Source organism: Erinaceus europaeus, chromosome 4, assembly GCF_950295315.1.
Source record: "Erinaceus europaeus chromosome 4, mEriEur2.1, whole genome shotgun sequence".
Lineage (NCBI taxonomy): Eukaryota > Metazoa > Chordata > Mammalia > Eulipotyphla > Erinaceidae > Erinaceus > Erinaceus europaeus.
In genome coordinates, this window is record NC_080165.1 from 49,905,115 (window position 1) to 49,922,195 (window position 17,081).

Here is a 17,081-nt window from a genome sequence, read left to right on the forward strand (position 1 = left end):
AATTATAATATGCATCATACATAATACCAACGGTGGGGGAACTAACAAGTTATGATAACAATGATTTCTTACTATTTATTAGCATTTTTATTCTATGCTTGTTGAATGATTATTTAGGGTCATTTAAAAAGCTGTTTTTTACATGCCTAAAAAATGGTGAAATGAGCAATTTGAACTGGATAAAGTGTTCCCTAAAAATTGTTTGTGTATAATAACTGCTCAGTACTAAATCCTAGGGGAATCCTTATACGAATGAAAAAGGAAAAACTGTTGATATCTGATTTCCTTTATTTTGTCCCCACTCTTGTTTATATAATTACATTCCTACAAGTAACAGTAAGAAGAGAAAAAAAATGAGAATGAAATGTTTTCCGTTATTATAGATTTTCTTTCCCTTTTAATTGCCACCAAGATCATTGCTGAGACTGTCTGCACAAGGAATGCACAGCTCCTGCCCCTTCCTTTTTATTTTATTCTTTTTTTTTTTTCCTTGATAGAGACAGAAATTGAGAGGGAAGGGGAGATAGAAGTGGAGAAAGATAGATAATTGCAGTACCACTTCACCACTTGTGAAGCTTTCCCTTTACATGTAGGGACTGAAGGGTTGAACCCTTCTGAGAGTTCTCCAGACTTCTCCACAGGGCCTGGGCCAATTGACATTCCCACCAGGAGTGCAGGAGAGGGTTCCTTTGTCCCCACAACCTTTCCAGCACTTGTTGTTTCAACCTTTCTGATGTATGTCATTCTCACAGGAATAAAGTGGTATATAAAATTCTTTTATAACAATAAAAATCTTGATATTTATTTGGTCAGTACAGGTAAGATATCCCAGAGTCACAGACCAATATACATTAAGGGAGACAGCAGCTCAAAAAAACCGAGCATAAATTTCCATTCTTGTGACGCACTAGCTGGATGCCTTTCAACATAATGTTACATGGATAATGCGGGTAGCACACAGGTTGGTATACTAAAAGAACAAAACCCAACCTGATAGGGTTCCTTTGATTCCTGCAAAGCACCTAAAGCTGCACTTAGAAAGTTTACAAATCAGAGGTTCAGCAGACCAACAAGAACATTGATTTCACAGAGTGCTGTTACTATAATGGGCCTGCAAAGATCCAGTAGAGGGCACAGTCTTGTGAGTGGCTTTTATATAACCAGTTGCTTCCTGGTCACTGGTGGTTTACTTGTCAGCTTTGTAAGAGCTATGCTATTGAAAAGAATGGAGAAGGAAAAAAATGAGATCCCTTCTTAGTTCTTTCTTCCCTTGTCTTCAGTGGAGCTAGATGAGTTAGAGTTGGCACTGTTGTTAGAGAGAAACAGATACAAGAGCAACTGTTAATACAGTGGATGATGAGTCTTCTATGTAAAGAATATCTACTTTTTTTTTTCAAGTGGAGACAAATATTTTTAATGAGGTTTCCCAGATGATGTGGTTATTGCATGCAAGTATCCTCATTACAAGGAAATTCCAGACAGATTCAGATTTAGGCCTAGCATAGAAGAGGCATAGGTATAGGTGAAGGTAAGGGTATGGGCATGGATGCATTACTGATAACTTTTTGTTATTAGTGATTTTATATTGATTTACAAGATTGTAAGAAAATAGGGGTATAATTTCACCCAGTTCACACCACCAGAGTTCTGTGTCCCATCACCTCCATTGGAGAATTCCCTATTGTTTACCCCTTTGGGGGTATGGACCACAATTCTTTTTGGAGTGCAGAAAGTAGGAGTTCTGACTTCTATAATTGCATCTCCATTGGACATGAGTGTTGGCAGGTAGATTTATACCCCCAGCCTATAAGAATACCTACTCTTTAATGACACAATTTTCCTTATGATTATTATCACCAGTCCTTTATAAGTGTCCAGATAAGTGAAATCAGTAAATTTAATACAGTATGTGACCAGACAGACTTATAGCTCCATGTCCTTTCACAACCAATTTCTGTATAAATAAATCTTGAATTGTATGAATCTTTCCTATGTGACACATTTTTAAAAAATATTTTATTTATTAATGAGAATGATAGGAGGAGAGAGAGAAAGAACCAGACATCACACCAGTACATGTGCTACCAGGGGTTGAACTCGGGTCCTCATGCTTGAGAGTTCAGTGCTTTATCCATTGCACCACCTCCCGGATCACTGTGACACATTTTTAAGAGCAAGAATCATGCTTTCCTGTGCTATAAGTAAAATATATTTTTTATTATTTTTATTTTAATGAGAGAGAGACTGACCAGAGGCTTATGATGATATGAGGGATTGAACCTAGGATTTTGGAGCCCCAGCCATGGAAATCTGGTTGCATAACCATAATGGTACTCCCCCAGCCATAATACCCCATGATCTCTAAATACATGAAATAAGTGGTTTAGGTTATTTTCTGATGATTAAATTACATGAAGTAATATTTTTAATGTAACAAACAGTGGACTCTAAGTCATTTATTTTACCCTCTCAGTTTTGATTGAAATTTAAAGTAATTCATGAAATAAATTTGTAGTTCTGTTCTTTTAAAGGTAGCATTTGAAAGAATGAGTAAGTCTTTAACATGAGAAATATATACTTAGTGAAATTTGTTATTTTACAGCCAAATTTGTACCCTACTGTGGGACTCCAGACACCAGGAGAAGTCGTTGATGCCAATTTTGGGCAACATCCCTTTGTGTTTGACATAGAAGACTACATGCGAGAGTGGAGAACCAAAATACAGGCACAGATAGATCGGTTTCCTATTGGAGATAGAGAAGGGGAATGGCAGACAATGATACAAAAGTAAGTGGGGAAATTGATAGAAGGTGTGTTTTAATAAAACATTGCTTTGGCATAAATTTATTTATGGAATGTTTTTAATCTACTAGTTTATATCCTGATAATTTCAGTGTATTATTTGTTATACTTACACTCTATAGAAAGTAATTTATTTAGACAATTTAAAATAATGTTTGATTTGGTAGCATATATTAAAAAACACATAATTGTTTTTTAACCTGACTTATTAATTTTATAGAGCAAATAAACTGACATCACTTAGGTTAATTCATCTTACTGTTCTTAGTAATAGAGTTAAATGATTTCCATAGGTCACATGATTCAGCTGTCAATAGCAATGAAAATGATAAATTCGGGAATATACTTTAGATTGTACACTGTAAGATCTTTGGTTTTTGGATGTGAACTTCACTGTATTGTTCAGTGGTAATTTAAATATTATGGGGAATGGGCTGGGCGGTGGCATGCCTGGTTGGGTATACAAGTTACAAGTACAAGGACCAGTGTTTAAGCCCCCACACCCTACCTGTAGGTGGAAAGCTTTGTAAGCAGTGAAACCATCTACAGGTGTCTCTCTTTCTCCCTCTGTATTTTTCCCTTCCCTCTCCATTTCTTTCAGTCTCTATCCAGTAAATAAATAAATTTTAAACATACACACACAAAAAAAAAAAAAAAGAAGAAGAAGAAAAGAAAAAAAGGGTGTGTTGGGGGGGTGAGAGAATTGGCAAACAAGCTCAATTGGTTAGCATGCTTGCAAGGCGTCTTTGTCTCTATCTAAAAACTTTGAACTAGAGTATTGAAGCCCTCGCAGTGACCAAAAAAATTTTTTTTAATTAACTGTTGCTTGATAATAATTAACACAAAAATGCTGCTATACTTTATGTATTGAGATACAGACACAAGACTTGATAGGTACATTTCACATGTGGCTAACTTCCAAGTGACTTTGTTGTTTTATAGGAATAATGCTAGCTAAGGGTAGATAAATATAATGAAGACTGAAGAATAATGAATAGGGAATTCCTATGTTTAGGATTCATTAATAACAATGGTGGAGAATTTCAGTGGCAGCAGAGGAGCAGGTATCCATAAAAAGAACAATATGGCACATGTGGCACGAAGCTCAAGGACCGTAAGAATCCCAGTTCGAGCACCTGGCTCCCCATCTGCAGGGGAGTCACTTCACAAGCGGTGAAGCAGGTCTGCAGGTGTCTGTCTTTCTCTGCCCCTCTCTGTCTTGCCCCCCCCCTCCATTTCTCTCTGTCCTATACAACAACAACAATAAAAACAACAAGGGCAACAAAAGGGAAAATAAATAAATAAAAAATAAATAAAAGAAAGGACAAAATGATTACCTTTTACCTAATCTTTTTACTGAAAAAATTCAACTAGCTTTCCTAGGAAGCTTTTTATGAAATTTAAGATTTTATTATGGATGTCAGTAAAATTAGTTGCTGTCCAGTGGTCACATCATTTAATAATTAAAAAGCAATAGCTTTTGAGCATCATTGCAAACTAGGACTAAGTATTGTTTACTTAACTGTATAGCCAGAGTTCAGTGAAGGGTGACATCTTTACCCCATTCTTCACATAACTGACAGCATGCCCTCCCGAGAAGGTTCAGTTCAACTTAATAGTTTATTTTATTTTCATTATCAGACCTTCATCATCCTGGGCCAAGTTTTTCAGATGGGGTTGGTGAGGGGGCGGGGAGTGAGAGAAGAAGTGGGAGGTGGGGGAAAGAGAACAAAAAACAAGAGACAGAGGAAGAAAGGAGAAAACAACACGGAATCAAAACCTCTTCCAGTATGATATGAATTTCGTTTGAACCACGGTCTTGTGCATGACAAATGTGCAGGCAGACTATTCAGGTGAGCTGTTTTGCTGACCTCTTGGATATTAATTTTTAAAGGTAATTGTATGACTTCTTAAATTCATAATTAATGTTTGGATATTTGGATTAATATGAAGTCAACAGGTTGTTTTTTTTTTTAAGCATTTTGAGAGTAGATGTAACTATTAGTTTTGGCCACTTAGCGCTAAGCTTGTTTAGGGTAGAAATGTTTAATTCATAGTTAATTAGTCTCCTGTGCACAACTATGCTCATTGTTTTAGTTTAGAAGACTAACTCCTCATTGATTAGTATAACCATCCCAGTGGACTTTATTCTGAAAGATTTTTCTCTCAGATTTCATCTTAATATTTGTGTTTATAACAGGTGATCTCATGTAACTCATGAGTTAAAAAAAAAAAAAAAGGTTGAACTCCTGTGGCCATGTGGTAAGAACACCTGGTTAAGTGCACACATCACAGTGCTCAAGGACTCAGGTTCAAGCCCCTGGCCCCCACCTGCAGGAGGGAAGCTTCACAAATGGTGAAGCAGGACTGCAGATGTCTCTGTCTTTTCCCCTCTCTATCTCCCCCTCTCCTCTCAATTCATCTCTGTCTCTATATCCAATAATAAATAAGTAAAAAAGATACTTAAAAACCCCCCAAAAGGGAAAGAAAGTGATTATACTCTAGAACTTAAAAAGCTAACACATTTATATTATGTTATATCATACAAATACTAAAACTTTATTGGGATACGTCATGTTAAAGGTGAAACATTCGAATATTAGGATTAAATTTAAGGATGGGAAATAGGAAAAGGCCTGATATAATAGGATGCCAGGAATCCGAGAAAGTCATTTAATGTTCTTGAATTCCTAGTAATATTTATTTTTACTATAGCATTTGTGTTTAAATTTTTTTTTTTGAAAAAAGCTACATACACAGAACAAAATTGTTTTTGAATTTAAGGTTGAGATTATCAGAACCATAATTGTTTCAAAATAATAGATTGGTTTTTATAGCACTGGGGTAGACGTTGTTTATATGTTATATTATGAAACATGTATTCTCTTTACTAAAATATGTGTTTCTTCTTTTGTCTTAAGAATGGTTTCATCTTACTTAGTTCACCATGGGTACTGTGCCACAGCAGAGGCCTTTGCCAGATCTACAGACCAGACCGTTCTAGAAGAATTAGCTTCCATTAAGAATAGACAAAGTAAGGACCCTGGTGTGCATGGCTAACACTTGTTTTCAAGTTATAGGTTTGGTTACTTCAACTTTTGGAATTTTTAAATTCAAATTCAAATGTATTAATATAAAAGCAATACTTCTGAAATTTCTTTTACATTGTTAGTATCACCTATGAAAATGCAAGTAGGGCTGTGTTAGCACTCTGGATGGAGAAAATTACAATTTTGAGAAAATTTGTGTATGAAATACGCTTACCACTTTTTTCTTAAAAGTTTTCTCAGACTTTCAGGGAGTAAACACTTAATAATTTAAAAATAAATGAAAGGAAAGTAGCAACTGGGGGAATAGCTTAACTAGTAGAACATTAGAGTGCATACCTGACATTTCTGATTTGAAATCCAGTACTGCATGTACTAGAGTACTGACTTAAATGTACTGACTTAAATCTCTCTCTCTGTCTCATGAAACTTTTCTCTCCTATGTAGTAAAATAAATAATCTTTAAAAAATATTGCAGTTGTCCCATAATTAAATGTTAGTGTAGATAATATGTGAAGAAAATTGAAATATTTGTGAATTTAAATCATACCTTAATTTAGTATAGAATTGGTACTAAGTATTACTTAGGTCTGAGTGCTTACGACTAGAGCTGTGAGCTGTTCAGATAGGAGCAAAGCAGTTCAGCATCCTAAGATTATGAATTTATCCCATCTAGGAGGATAAAACCTGATGAGAGTATTAAGACAAAAACAACATGGTGGTTGAAAATAATTTGTTATAGGTGAAACTACTTTAATAATACTGATTACAATTTTGGTTTAGTTTTATGCTTGCCTGAATTTCTTACTAGACTATGAGCTGTGGTGAATAAAAGGTGATCATTCATTCATTTTGTTTGTATATCAGTGAATTTACTGAATGTTTGCAGAGGGAAAACTCAATGACTGTTGGATTTAGGTTACACTCAAAGGCTAGTATTATAATCTTGGGTTTGAATAGTTGATTTGTTAAGATATTTTGAATATTAATGATTATAATTGTATTTTCAAACCAATTTGTTGCGGTGTTGACATATTAAAGCTGTATTTTACATACTCATCTTGAGAGCCCAGACATACATATCTGAAACTGTTACAGAATTTGAGATGTAAACATGCTCATCTTTTTAATCCTACTGTTCACTGCTTTGGTATTGCTTAATAGATTTATTTCTATATCATGTTACTTATTTGCATTTCTTCTGAAGGTATGTGTTCTGATTTTTTCCCCCCCATAGTTCTTGAGATTTTGCTTGTCAAATAGAAACTATGATTTTAGGGAAAGAAATGGAAACCGTTTTAAAGGTTTTTCATTAATACTTTCTTTTGGGGGAAGTCCACGAAGTTTTTTTCCACTTAATCTTTTATTCTCTTTGTCTAAATAGGAATTCAGAAATTGGTTTTAGCAGGAAGAATGGGAGAAGCCATTGAAACAACACAACAGTTATACCCAAGTTTACTTGAAAGAAATCCTAATCTCCTTTTCACATTAAAGTGAGTTTGTTTAATAAAATACATTTATGTTTTTGCTGTATGTAGCTAAATTAGTTTTATATTTATTGTTTTCATTTAAAACATTTCTTTCAATTACTTTTATATGACTTTGTGATACAACACATCTAAATGGTTATTAAAGCATTTGTGTTAAGGAAAATAATTTGATAATAGCTTTTGTTGTGTGGTTGTTCTTATAATTCTGTGTTCAAAAATGTGGAGATATTAAGCAAATGAACTTCTGCTTTTCCTAGAAAAAGGAATCTAATAAGTCTGTTGTGTTTTTTTAAATTTTGATAAAATTTACATAACAAAATTTACTGTTTTTTTTTTTTTTTTTTTTTTAGTTAAATAGTTCTATGATATTAAGCATTCACTTTGTTCTATCACTATCACCAACCATTCATCTTTGGAAATTTTTTATTAGCCAAAGCAAACTCTGAACCCACTAAAGATTTAAATTCTCATATCTTCTCTCTCTCTTTAAAAAAAAAACAAACAAAAAACAGAGCACTGATCAGGGGATTGATTCTGGGACTTTGGAGCCTCAGGCATGAAAATCTCTTTGCATAACCATTGTGCTGCCTCCCCCACCCCCTTTTATCTTTTTTAAAGATTGGTATTTGATAAGACAGAAAAATTGGGGGCGGGGTTATAGAAAGGAGAAAATGAGACATCAGATGTGCAGCACTGTTTCACTACTTGTGAAGTTTCCTCCCCTAGGTGTGGATCCGATGCTTAAATGTGGGTCTTCGTGTTATGATGTTGTGTGCGCTGAACTAGGCATGCCAATGCCAGGCCCCACCACTCGACTTTTTTCTTTTACAAATTTGATTCTAAGTGGAATCATAAAATATTTGTAACTGTTGTTTAACTAAGCACAGTGTTTTAGAAGTTAATCCATTTGAACATGTGCTAGAATTTCAAGACTGACTACGGTTCGTGTGTGTGCACACACACACACACACATACATACACATGCGCGTGCGTCGTGCGCGAGCCCAGCCATATTTTGTTTATCCATGCATCTGTCATCTGATGTTTGAATTGCTTTCACTTTTAGTTATTGTGAATGATACTGCTATCAATTTGGGTGTAAATAATCCTTACTCAGAAATAGAATAGTTTAAGTATATGTTTAATATTTTTGAGGAGATTAATCCCTACAGTTTCATAGCTTTCCATTATTTTACATTCCCACCAACAGCACACAGGAATTTTTTCCTTCTGGGAGTCAGGAGGTAGCGCAGCAGGTTAAGCACATGTGGCACAAAGCTCAAGTACCGGCGTGAGGATCCCGGTTAGAGCTGCCGGCTCCCCACCTGCAGGGGAACGCTTCACAAGCGGTGAAGCAGGTCTGCAGGTGCCTATCTTTCTCTCCCCCTCTCTGTCTTCCCCTTCTCTCTCCATTTCTCTCTGACCTATCCAACAACGATAACATCAGAAACTACAACAATAAAACAACATGGGCAACCAAAGGGAAAATAAATACTAAAAAATATTTTTAAAAAAGAGTAATTCATACCATTTTTAGTTTTTGTTATTTTCTGTAGGGTTTTTTGTGTGGGTTTTTTGTAAGTAAGAGTAGTCCACTTAATTTGGTATTTTTTTCAGGAGAGTCTATCTTAATAATATTTTTTTATTTTTATAATCCTGGTATTAGCTTAAGTTGTCAAATTTCTAGGCATCAGAAAACCTGCGAGCCAAATATCAGTATTGTTTTTGCATTAGAATAAAAGTTAAATATTGGGAGTCGGGCGGTGGCATAGTGGGTTAAGCGCACGTGGCGCAAAGCGCAGGGACTGGCATAAGGATCCCGGTTCGAGCCCCCGGGTCCCCACCTGCAGGGGAGTCGCTTCACGGGCGGTGAAGCAGGTCTGCAGGTGTCTATCTTTCTCTCCCCTCTCTCTCTGTCTTCCCCTCCTCTCTCCATTTCTCTCTGTCCTATCTAACAACAAAGCAACGTCAACAATGGCAATAATACCGCAACGAGGCTGCAACAACTAGGGCAACAAAAAGGGGAAAAAAAAAAAGTTAAATATTGTCTCTATGGGTTAAGAGATTACAGGATGAGACTGGAGATGAGGAAGAGGTTTGAGGACTAAAGGTCTTGCTTTTTATATGTATCTTGTGTACATAAAAAGAACACCATATTCTTATGTGTTATTTAACTTGCAATTAAGTGCAAATATTGTTTTTGATTAAATTATTTTTAGCTTTACTAAAAATCCACTTTGACAACAAGGGCAACAAAAGGAAATAAATAAATAAATAAATGAAAAGTGGCTCCCCACCTGCAGGGGGATCTCTTCACAAGTGGTGAAGCAGGTCTGCAGGTGTCTATCTTTCTCTCTCCCTCTGTCTCCTCTTCTCTCTCCATTTCTTTCTGTCAACAGTGACGACATAACAATAATAACCACAATGATAAAACCACAAGGGCAACAAAATGGAAAAAATATCCTCCAGGAGCAGTGGGTTCTTGGTGCAGGCACCGAGCCCCAGCACAATAATCCTGGATGCAAAAAAAAAAAAAAAAAGTCATGTTGTTTCTTGCAACTGTACTATTCTTGAAATGTATACATTAAAGAGTATACATTTAATGCTTACTGAATCTGCATTTAATGTTTCTAGCTTAATATCTAAAAACTAAATTCATAAACAAATTTTTAAAATATTTCTCAGACATTAGTGTTATTAAACAAGAAAATAGCCACTAGAAAATATCTAAAATTTTCTTTTCTCTTCTTAGAGTACGTCAATTTATAGAAATGGTGAATGGTACAGATAGCGAAGTGCGGTGTTTGGGAGGCCGAAGTCCAAAATCTCAAGACAGTTATCCTGTTAGTCCTCGACCTTTTAGTAGTCCAAGTATGAGCCCCAGCCATGGAATGAATATTCATAATTTAGCATCAGGCAAAGGAAGTACTGCACATTTTTCTGGTGAGATTCACTCTAATGGTATTATCTTTTGAATTTGTATTTATAGTTATGAAACATGATTCATTTTGTTAAAATTTTAGTAGTTTTCTATTGTAGCAGTTTTGCATGTGTAAATACTTGGTCGCAGGATATCTTGAAAGAAGAACTCATGTATTTTCAGTACCAAGGAGAAACTTAAAGATCAGTTATTTCTAAGAACAGATTTTTTTTTTTTTTAAAGCAGATTTTCACAAAGGCCAGCCTCTGAGTTAGCAATGAAAAGGTAATTGTGAACAGACATGTAAAGGTGTTTGTCGCATTGATATGCCATGCTTCTAATTATCAAACCATGCTATGTAATGGCTTTTTCCTAGCTAAGCTTCTTGTAAAGTCCACTCTGCGTAGTTTTTTCCTGTTGTCCCTTTTTAGACTCATCAGTCTTACTCCCTAAAACTTTTGGTATTCTCTTAATAAAGATTCTCTCTTTTCTTGATAGGTTTTTACATCTCTTTGTTTCTGATCTTTCTTTTTTTTTTTTTTTATTTGCTCCTGCCAAGGTGTTATCTTTGCTCTGTACACGTAACTTTCTATGTAGAAGCACGTGCTATTTCTTTTCATAGACTGTCATCCGTGAGTAGTATCACATAGCTACTATCATCTTGAGTGTTGATAGGTTCTTGGCCTCATTAGTGTTCATGTGTGAATTGGAGCTGAGACTAGCACTACTATGATAGGGAGATTGTGTGGGTTGAATGAGACCCAGATTAAGCCTTATGTGAATATTAGAGTAGATAATTAAAAGTTATAACTAAGTATCTTTATACTGTCAAATAAGTTAACCATTTGTGTAGTGTAAGTCCATTGACTCCTTGTTAGAATTTTTAATGCAAAATTGAAATACAGGTACATTATTTAAACTGTAATGCTAAATAGTATGGATTACTGTTTTCATGTTTTTTTTTTTTTTCATTTTATTTCACACTAGGTTTTGAAAGTTGTAGTAATGGTATAATATCAAATAAAGCACATCAATCATATTGCCATAGTAAACATCAGTCATCCAATTTGAATGTACCAGAACTGAACAGTATAAATATGTCAAGATCACAACAAGTTAATAACTTCACCAGGTAAGTGATTTTGCTAGCCTTTGCATCATATAAGTAACCTAGTTGCGGGTGTCATCATCTTAAATAATTTTGAAAAACTGGGCCATAGAACTCCCAAGCCTCCAGAAAACAAAAAAAATATAAATATTAAGTTCCCAGAAGTTTTTGTTTCCTAATACTCATGTAAGCTGTTTACTTTCTCTCACTCTATAGACATTTTTTTCTTCTTGTAGTGAGCTGCTTATTACAAATTCAGGGCTTTGTATTCTAGCTAGTCTTCCTACCCACCACAGAGCTCTACACATAATCATGTTAATGCCATCTGTTATATTCCTAAGTTAAGTCCTACTGGTATCTTTAATGTCTAATAAGAACGTACACTTATGGCTTTTTTTCTATTGATTGTTTTTTAAAATTGATAGAATATGTAGAAACTTTACTAGCTTTACGAGAATTTTTATTTCAAGGACCTATCTTTAAGCAACTTCCATAGAGTAGATGGCTAGGTCACTTGGCAGATATGTAATATGAAGACAGTATTAAGAACCTACGTATCTGCTATGTATAGTCTGTTACTTTGAAGAGCTTTGAAGAAGAGATGTCCAATATTAATATAGTATGGCCCTTGATGTAGATGTAATATTCATGAGGATTCAGAAAATGTATTTAGTTGAAACTCTAGTGTGTAAGAATTTTTATGAATTGAATCAGCCTAAACCACCTTGATTGAATATGAGTCTCAATTGGATTCATTAGCAGAACGATAACCTCTTTTATTTTTCCACAAAAATAATAGATTATATCAGTTATTGGTTAGGACTTATGAGTTAATTGGTCACACTGCATTTTCAGGAAATGTTATCAGTGCAAAATTTTTTCACTAAAGAATCATTTAATATGGTTCATTAATGGAAATAAGATTTTTGAACAAAGAAATGTTTGTTAAAATCTGTATTTGAAAATTTAGAGCCTAGTCAGAATTTCTAGGGTATGTTTAAAAGTGACAACAATTTAAGGAGGTAGTGTGTTACGTGGTACAGATTACAATCAAGTCCACAAAAAGTGACATGAGGAAAACAGTAGAAAAACTGTTATGCTGAGGAGTTTGGGTAGAGATGACATGCAGTAAAAAAATAAAAGTAAAAGCGCAGGTGGCGCAAAGCACAAGGACCGGCATAAGGATCCCGGTTCGAACCCCGGCTCCCCACCTGCAGGGGAGTCGCTTCACAGGCGGTGAAGCAGGTCTGCAGGTGTCTCCTCCTCTCTGTCTTCCCCTCCTCTCTCCATTTCTCTCTGTCCTATCCAACAACAACAACAATAATAACTACAACAATAAAACAACAAGGGCAACAAAAGGGAATAAATAAATAAAATAAAAAATAAATAAATAAAAATAAAAATAAAAGTAAGGAGTCGGGCAGTAGCACAGCAGGTTAAGCGCAGGTGGCGCAAAGCAAGGACCTGGGTGAGGATTCTGGTTCAAACCCCCGGCTCCCCACCTGCAGGGGAGTCGCTTCACAAGCAGTGAAGCAGGTCTGCAGGTGTCTATCTTTCTCTCCCTCGCTCTGTCTTTCCCGACTCTCTCCATTTCTCTCTGTCCTATCCAACAACAACGACATCAATAATAACTACAACAATAAAACAACAAGGGCAACAAAAGGTAATAAATAAATAAATATAAAAAAATCAGTAAGTAAAAGTAAAATAAAAAAGTAAAGTGGTGAAGATAGCCCAGTGGTTATACGAAGAGTCTCTGATGCCTGAGGCTCCGAAGTCCCAGGTTTTAGCCCCCTGTACCACTATAAGCCAGATCTGAGCAGTGCTCTGGTAAAATAAATAAATATAAAAATGTAAAACTAGAATATTGTTGGGAACAGTGTATGGGAAATTTCAAAAGTTAAGTTGATAGTACTTTACTATTAATAAAAAATTTCTTTATTATTTGAGGGTAGGATTGTAGTCAATTTGTGGGTTTTTCTCTTAAATACTATCTTTATGCCAGGAAGCTGTTAAAAAAAACAAACCTATTTATTACCTGATTTCAGGCAAACAAGCTTAATGGAAGGGGTTGATTACACTGCATCTTCCTTCGTATTCAGAGGGAGAATGTAAGCTTTTAAATTGCCTTCTTTGACACTAACAGTAATAGTTGATAATGATTTTTCTCTGCAACAATACTGAGAAGTAGGCAAAGATGGTTTTAACTATTAAATACCATTTTACAGATGTAGAACTGAAAATCAGGAAAGTGAATGTTTTTTGTTTTGTTTTTTCTTTTCAAATATCTATATAGCTAGTAAACTGGAGATCTGGGTACTTCCCAGAATTTTTATCATCTCAGACTTGTGTTTTTTCCATTATACTTGTCTCCGTTGAAAATGTTATTTTCCCAACCATCTCTTCCATCCTAACTTCTGTTAAATTTGAGTTTAGACTTTAGTTCTTCCAGGATTTTTTCCTTGGTTTACTTGTTCATCAAATATTGTACCACTCTTTATGATTAACATTCATCATGGATATATCCTATAAATAGCTTTATGTTTACTACTGAAAAACAGAGGACATTGCATTTTATCCTTAGCTTTTACCATGCAACATAACTCAAAATATTGAGTGTTAAATGAAAGGATCTGTCTCAAATACTGATTGCCAGAAAAATGTTTAACATGTTACTGACATCACTGAAACATACTATATGAAGGATTTCTGTTGATTTTTTAAAAATTAATTTACTTATATTTTTGGTTGTCATTGGAGTTTCACTAATGTTTAAGGCTGATTTCTTTTCCCAATAGAAAGACAGGCAGAGGTAGAAGAATATCACAATATCAAAGTTTTCCTCTGTGCAGTGAGGGCTGGGCTTTATGTGGAACTATATTGTAGTCTTATAAACTTGTAACAGTATTAATAACAAATTAAAGAAATTTAAGTTAAAAAAAGAAAAAGCTAACATAACATCTTGCTAACACACCATTAAATTAAATATATTTTTTAATTTTTTAATTTAATTAATTTATTTATTGGATAGACAGCCATAAATCGAATGGGAAGGAGGTGGTAGAAAGGGAGAGAGACAGAGAAACACCTGCAGCCCTGCTTCACCACTCATGAAGCTTTCCCCCTGCAGGTGGGGACTGGGGGCTTGAACCTGAGTCCATGTGCATTATAACATGTGCAGTCAACCAAGTGCGCCACCACCTGGCCCCCTAAATTAATTTAAAAAAAATTTTAATTATCTTTATTTTTTTTCAGTTTCTTTATTGGGGGATTAATGTTTTACAGTCAACAGTAAACACAATCGTCAACAGTAAACACAATCGTTTGTACATACATAAATTAAAGTTTGTTTTTTCTTAGTAAGTTTCAAAGTTTGTCAAGGTGTAAACAGTCCTTTCTAACAGGAATCCTAAGAGTGTTGTGTTCCATTTTTTAGATCTCTTTTTTACCTTATAGGTTTTACTAAATAGAAACGTGTGTGCATGCACACATTTCCCCCACACAAGCTTAACACATTTAAATCCACACACAAAGATCTACAAACAGTCAATGTCTTTAGAAGCGTAGTTTGTAAGTAACTCAAACTTGGAAGCAGCCCAGATGTCCAGTAACAAGTGAGTGATTAAGAAAGTTGTGGTATACTCAAGTGTAAGACATAATGAAGTATCCTTTCTCACATTTTGGAAAAGGTATATTGCAGCAAAATAGAGGACTCAGAACTAGGCTAGGGGAAGGTGGTGGGGTGAGGAAATTTTAGATATCCAGTACAAGGTGGTGAAGAGAGACTTGGGTTGGTTTGGAAGTGGTATGCAGACAGCTGTCATGGAGAAATAAAGTATCACAACTGTCTTGTAAACCATTATTTCTCCAATAAAATGATCTGCAAAATAAAAAAAAAAGAATTTTATCGCACACTTCAAGGTATTTTAATCAATAGTTATCTCTTGTGGCAGTATACAGAGAGATTTTTTACTAATTGTAAATGAATGTGCCTTGCTTTTTTAGTTAAAAAGGAAAAAAAAAGACCACTTTAAATTGTTTCCTATATCTTTATCAAGTCTGCTTTTAGACTGTGTGATCATCATCTAGCTCTCAGTAGGAGAAATTTATTTATTTATTTGCCTCCGGGGTTATTGCTGGGGCTCGGTGCCTGCACTTCGAAACCACTCCTCCTCCTGGAGGCTGTTTTTCCCATTTTGTTGCGCTTGTTGTAGTTATTGTTGTCATAGCTGTTGTTGTTCTTGAGTAGGACAGAGAGAAATCAAGAGAGGATGGGAATACAGAGGAGAGAAAGACACCTGCAGACCTGCTTCACCGCTTGTGACCCCCTGCAGGTGGGGAGCTGGGGGCTCGAACTGGGATCCCTATGCTGGTCCTTGTGCTTTGTGCCATGTGTGCTTGACCTGCTGCACTACCATCCAGCCCCCAGTAGGAGAAATCTTTAAAGTTGCATATTGTTGGCTTAGTGGATGGATCTGAGGAACATCTAGTGACAACTTTCATAGTTAATTGGCACATATTTATTCAAGCAGTAAATGAACTAAGTGAAAGTTGCAACACCTTAAATATCCAAAACAGAATTAAAAAAAAAAAAAAATAAGGCTCAGCATTAATTTAGAACCTGTAGCCAAAAAAGAAAGTCTGTGTTAGAAAATAGTGTTGAGTACTAGAAAGATCATGGAAGTATGAGGCTGAGTAATTTTATTTACTTTTCTTCATTGGGGGATTAATGGTTTTAGTAGACAATAAAATACAGTAGTCTGTAAATGTGTAACATTTTTCAGTTTTTCACATAATACTCTAGCCCCCCCCCACCTAGGTCCTCATCTGCTATCATATTTCAGGACCTGAACACCCCCCACCCCACCCCAGAGACTTTTACCAACTCCAGTCCAAGTTCTGCTTTGTATTTTCCCTTTTGCTCTTATTTTTCAACTTCTCTGAGCTGGATCATTCCATATTCATCCTTCTCTTTGTGGCTTATCTCACTTAACATGATTCCTTCAAACTCCATCCAAGATGAGATGAAGAAGGTGAATTTACCATTTTAACGGCTGAATAGTATTCCATTGTACACACACACACACACACACACACACACACACACACACACACACCACAACTTGAGGCTGAGTTTTTTTTATTATTATCTTTATTTATTTCGATAGAGACAGTCAGAAATTGAGAGGAAAGGGGAAGATAAGAGAGGAAGAGAGACAACTGCAGCACTGCTTCACCACTTGAAAAGCAATCCCCCTGCAGGTGGGGACTGGGGGCTTGAACCTGGGTCCTTGTATACTGTAACATATTTGCTCAACCAAGTGCACCACCACCTGGCCCCTAAGGCTGAGTAGTTTTTAAGGTTAATGTTTACCTTTGAGAAAGTTTATATTTATAAGTTGTGGTGGAAATACTGACATGTTAAGACCAAAGGAAAAAAGATGCATACAGAAAAGAGATGAAATGGGCTCTGTGAATAGTTTGTGAGAATTTTCTCCTTAACTTGCTGAAAATAAATGTTGGAGGAAGGGTGATTATTCTTTTTTAAATTTTTAATTAGTGATTTAATACTGATTTACAAAATTCAAAGATAACGGGCATCATTCCACACCTTTCCCACCACCAGAGTTCTGTGTCTCCATTCTTTCATTTGGAAATTGCATTAGTTCTCCCAAGATCACAAATATGGGTTGACTTGTTTCTGTAGCTATGTA

General features: G+C 35.4%; 1 protein-coding gene across 1 annotated transcript in view; it reads left to right on the forward strand.

Moving 5' to 3' along the window:
• Positions 1-17,081, forward strand: part of RANBP9 (RAN binding protein 9) — an 84,073-nt gene that overhangs the window by 53,934 nt on the left and 13,058 nt on the right. The window contains exons 6-10 of the mRNA XM_007539264.2: positions 2,603-2,787; positions 5,724-5,836; positions 7,234-7,342; positions 10,092-10,282; positions 11,247-11,391. Of these exons, the coding sequence (XP_007539326.2) occupies positions 2,603-2,787; positions 5,724-5,836; positions 7,234-7,342; positions 10,092-10,282; positions 11,247-11,391 (743 nt within the window). The remainder of the gene's footprint in view (positions 1-2,602; positions 2,788-5,723; positions 5,837-7,233; positions 7,343-10,091; positions 10,283-11,246; positions 11,392-17,081) is intronic.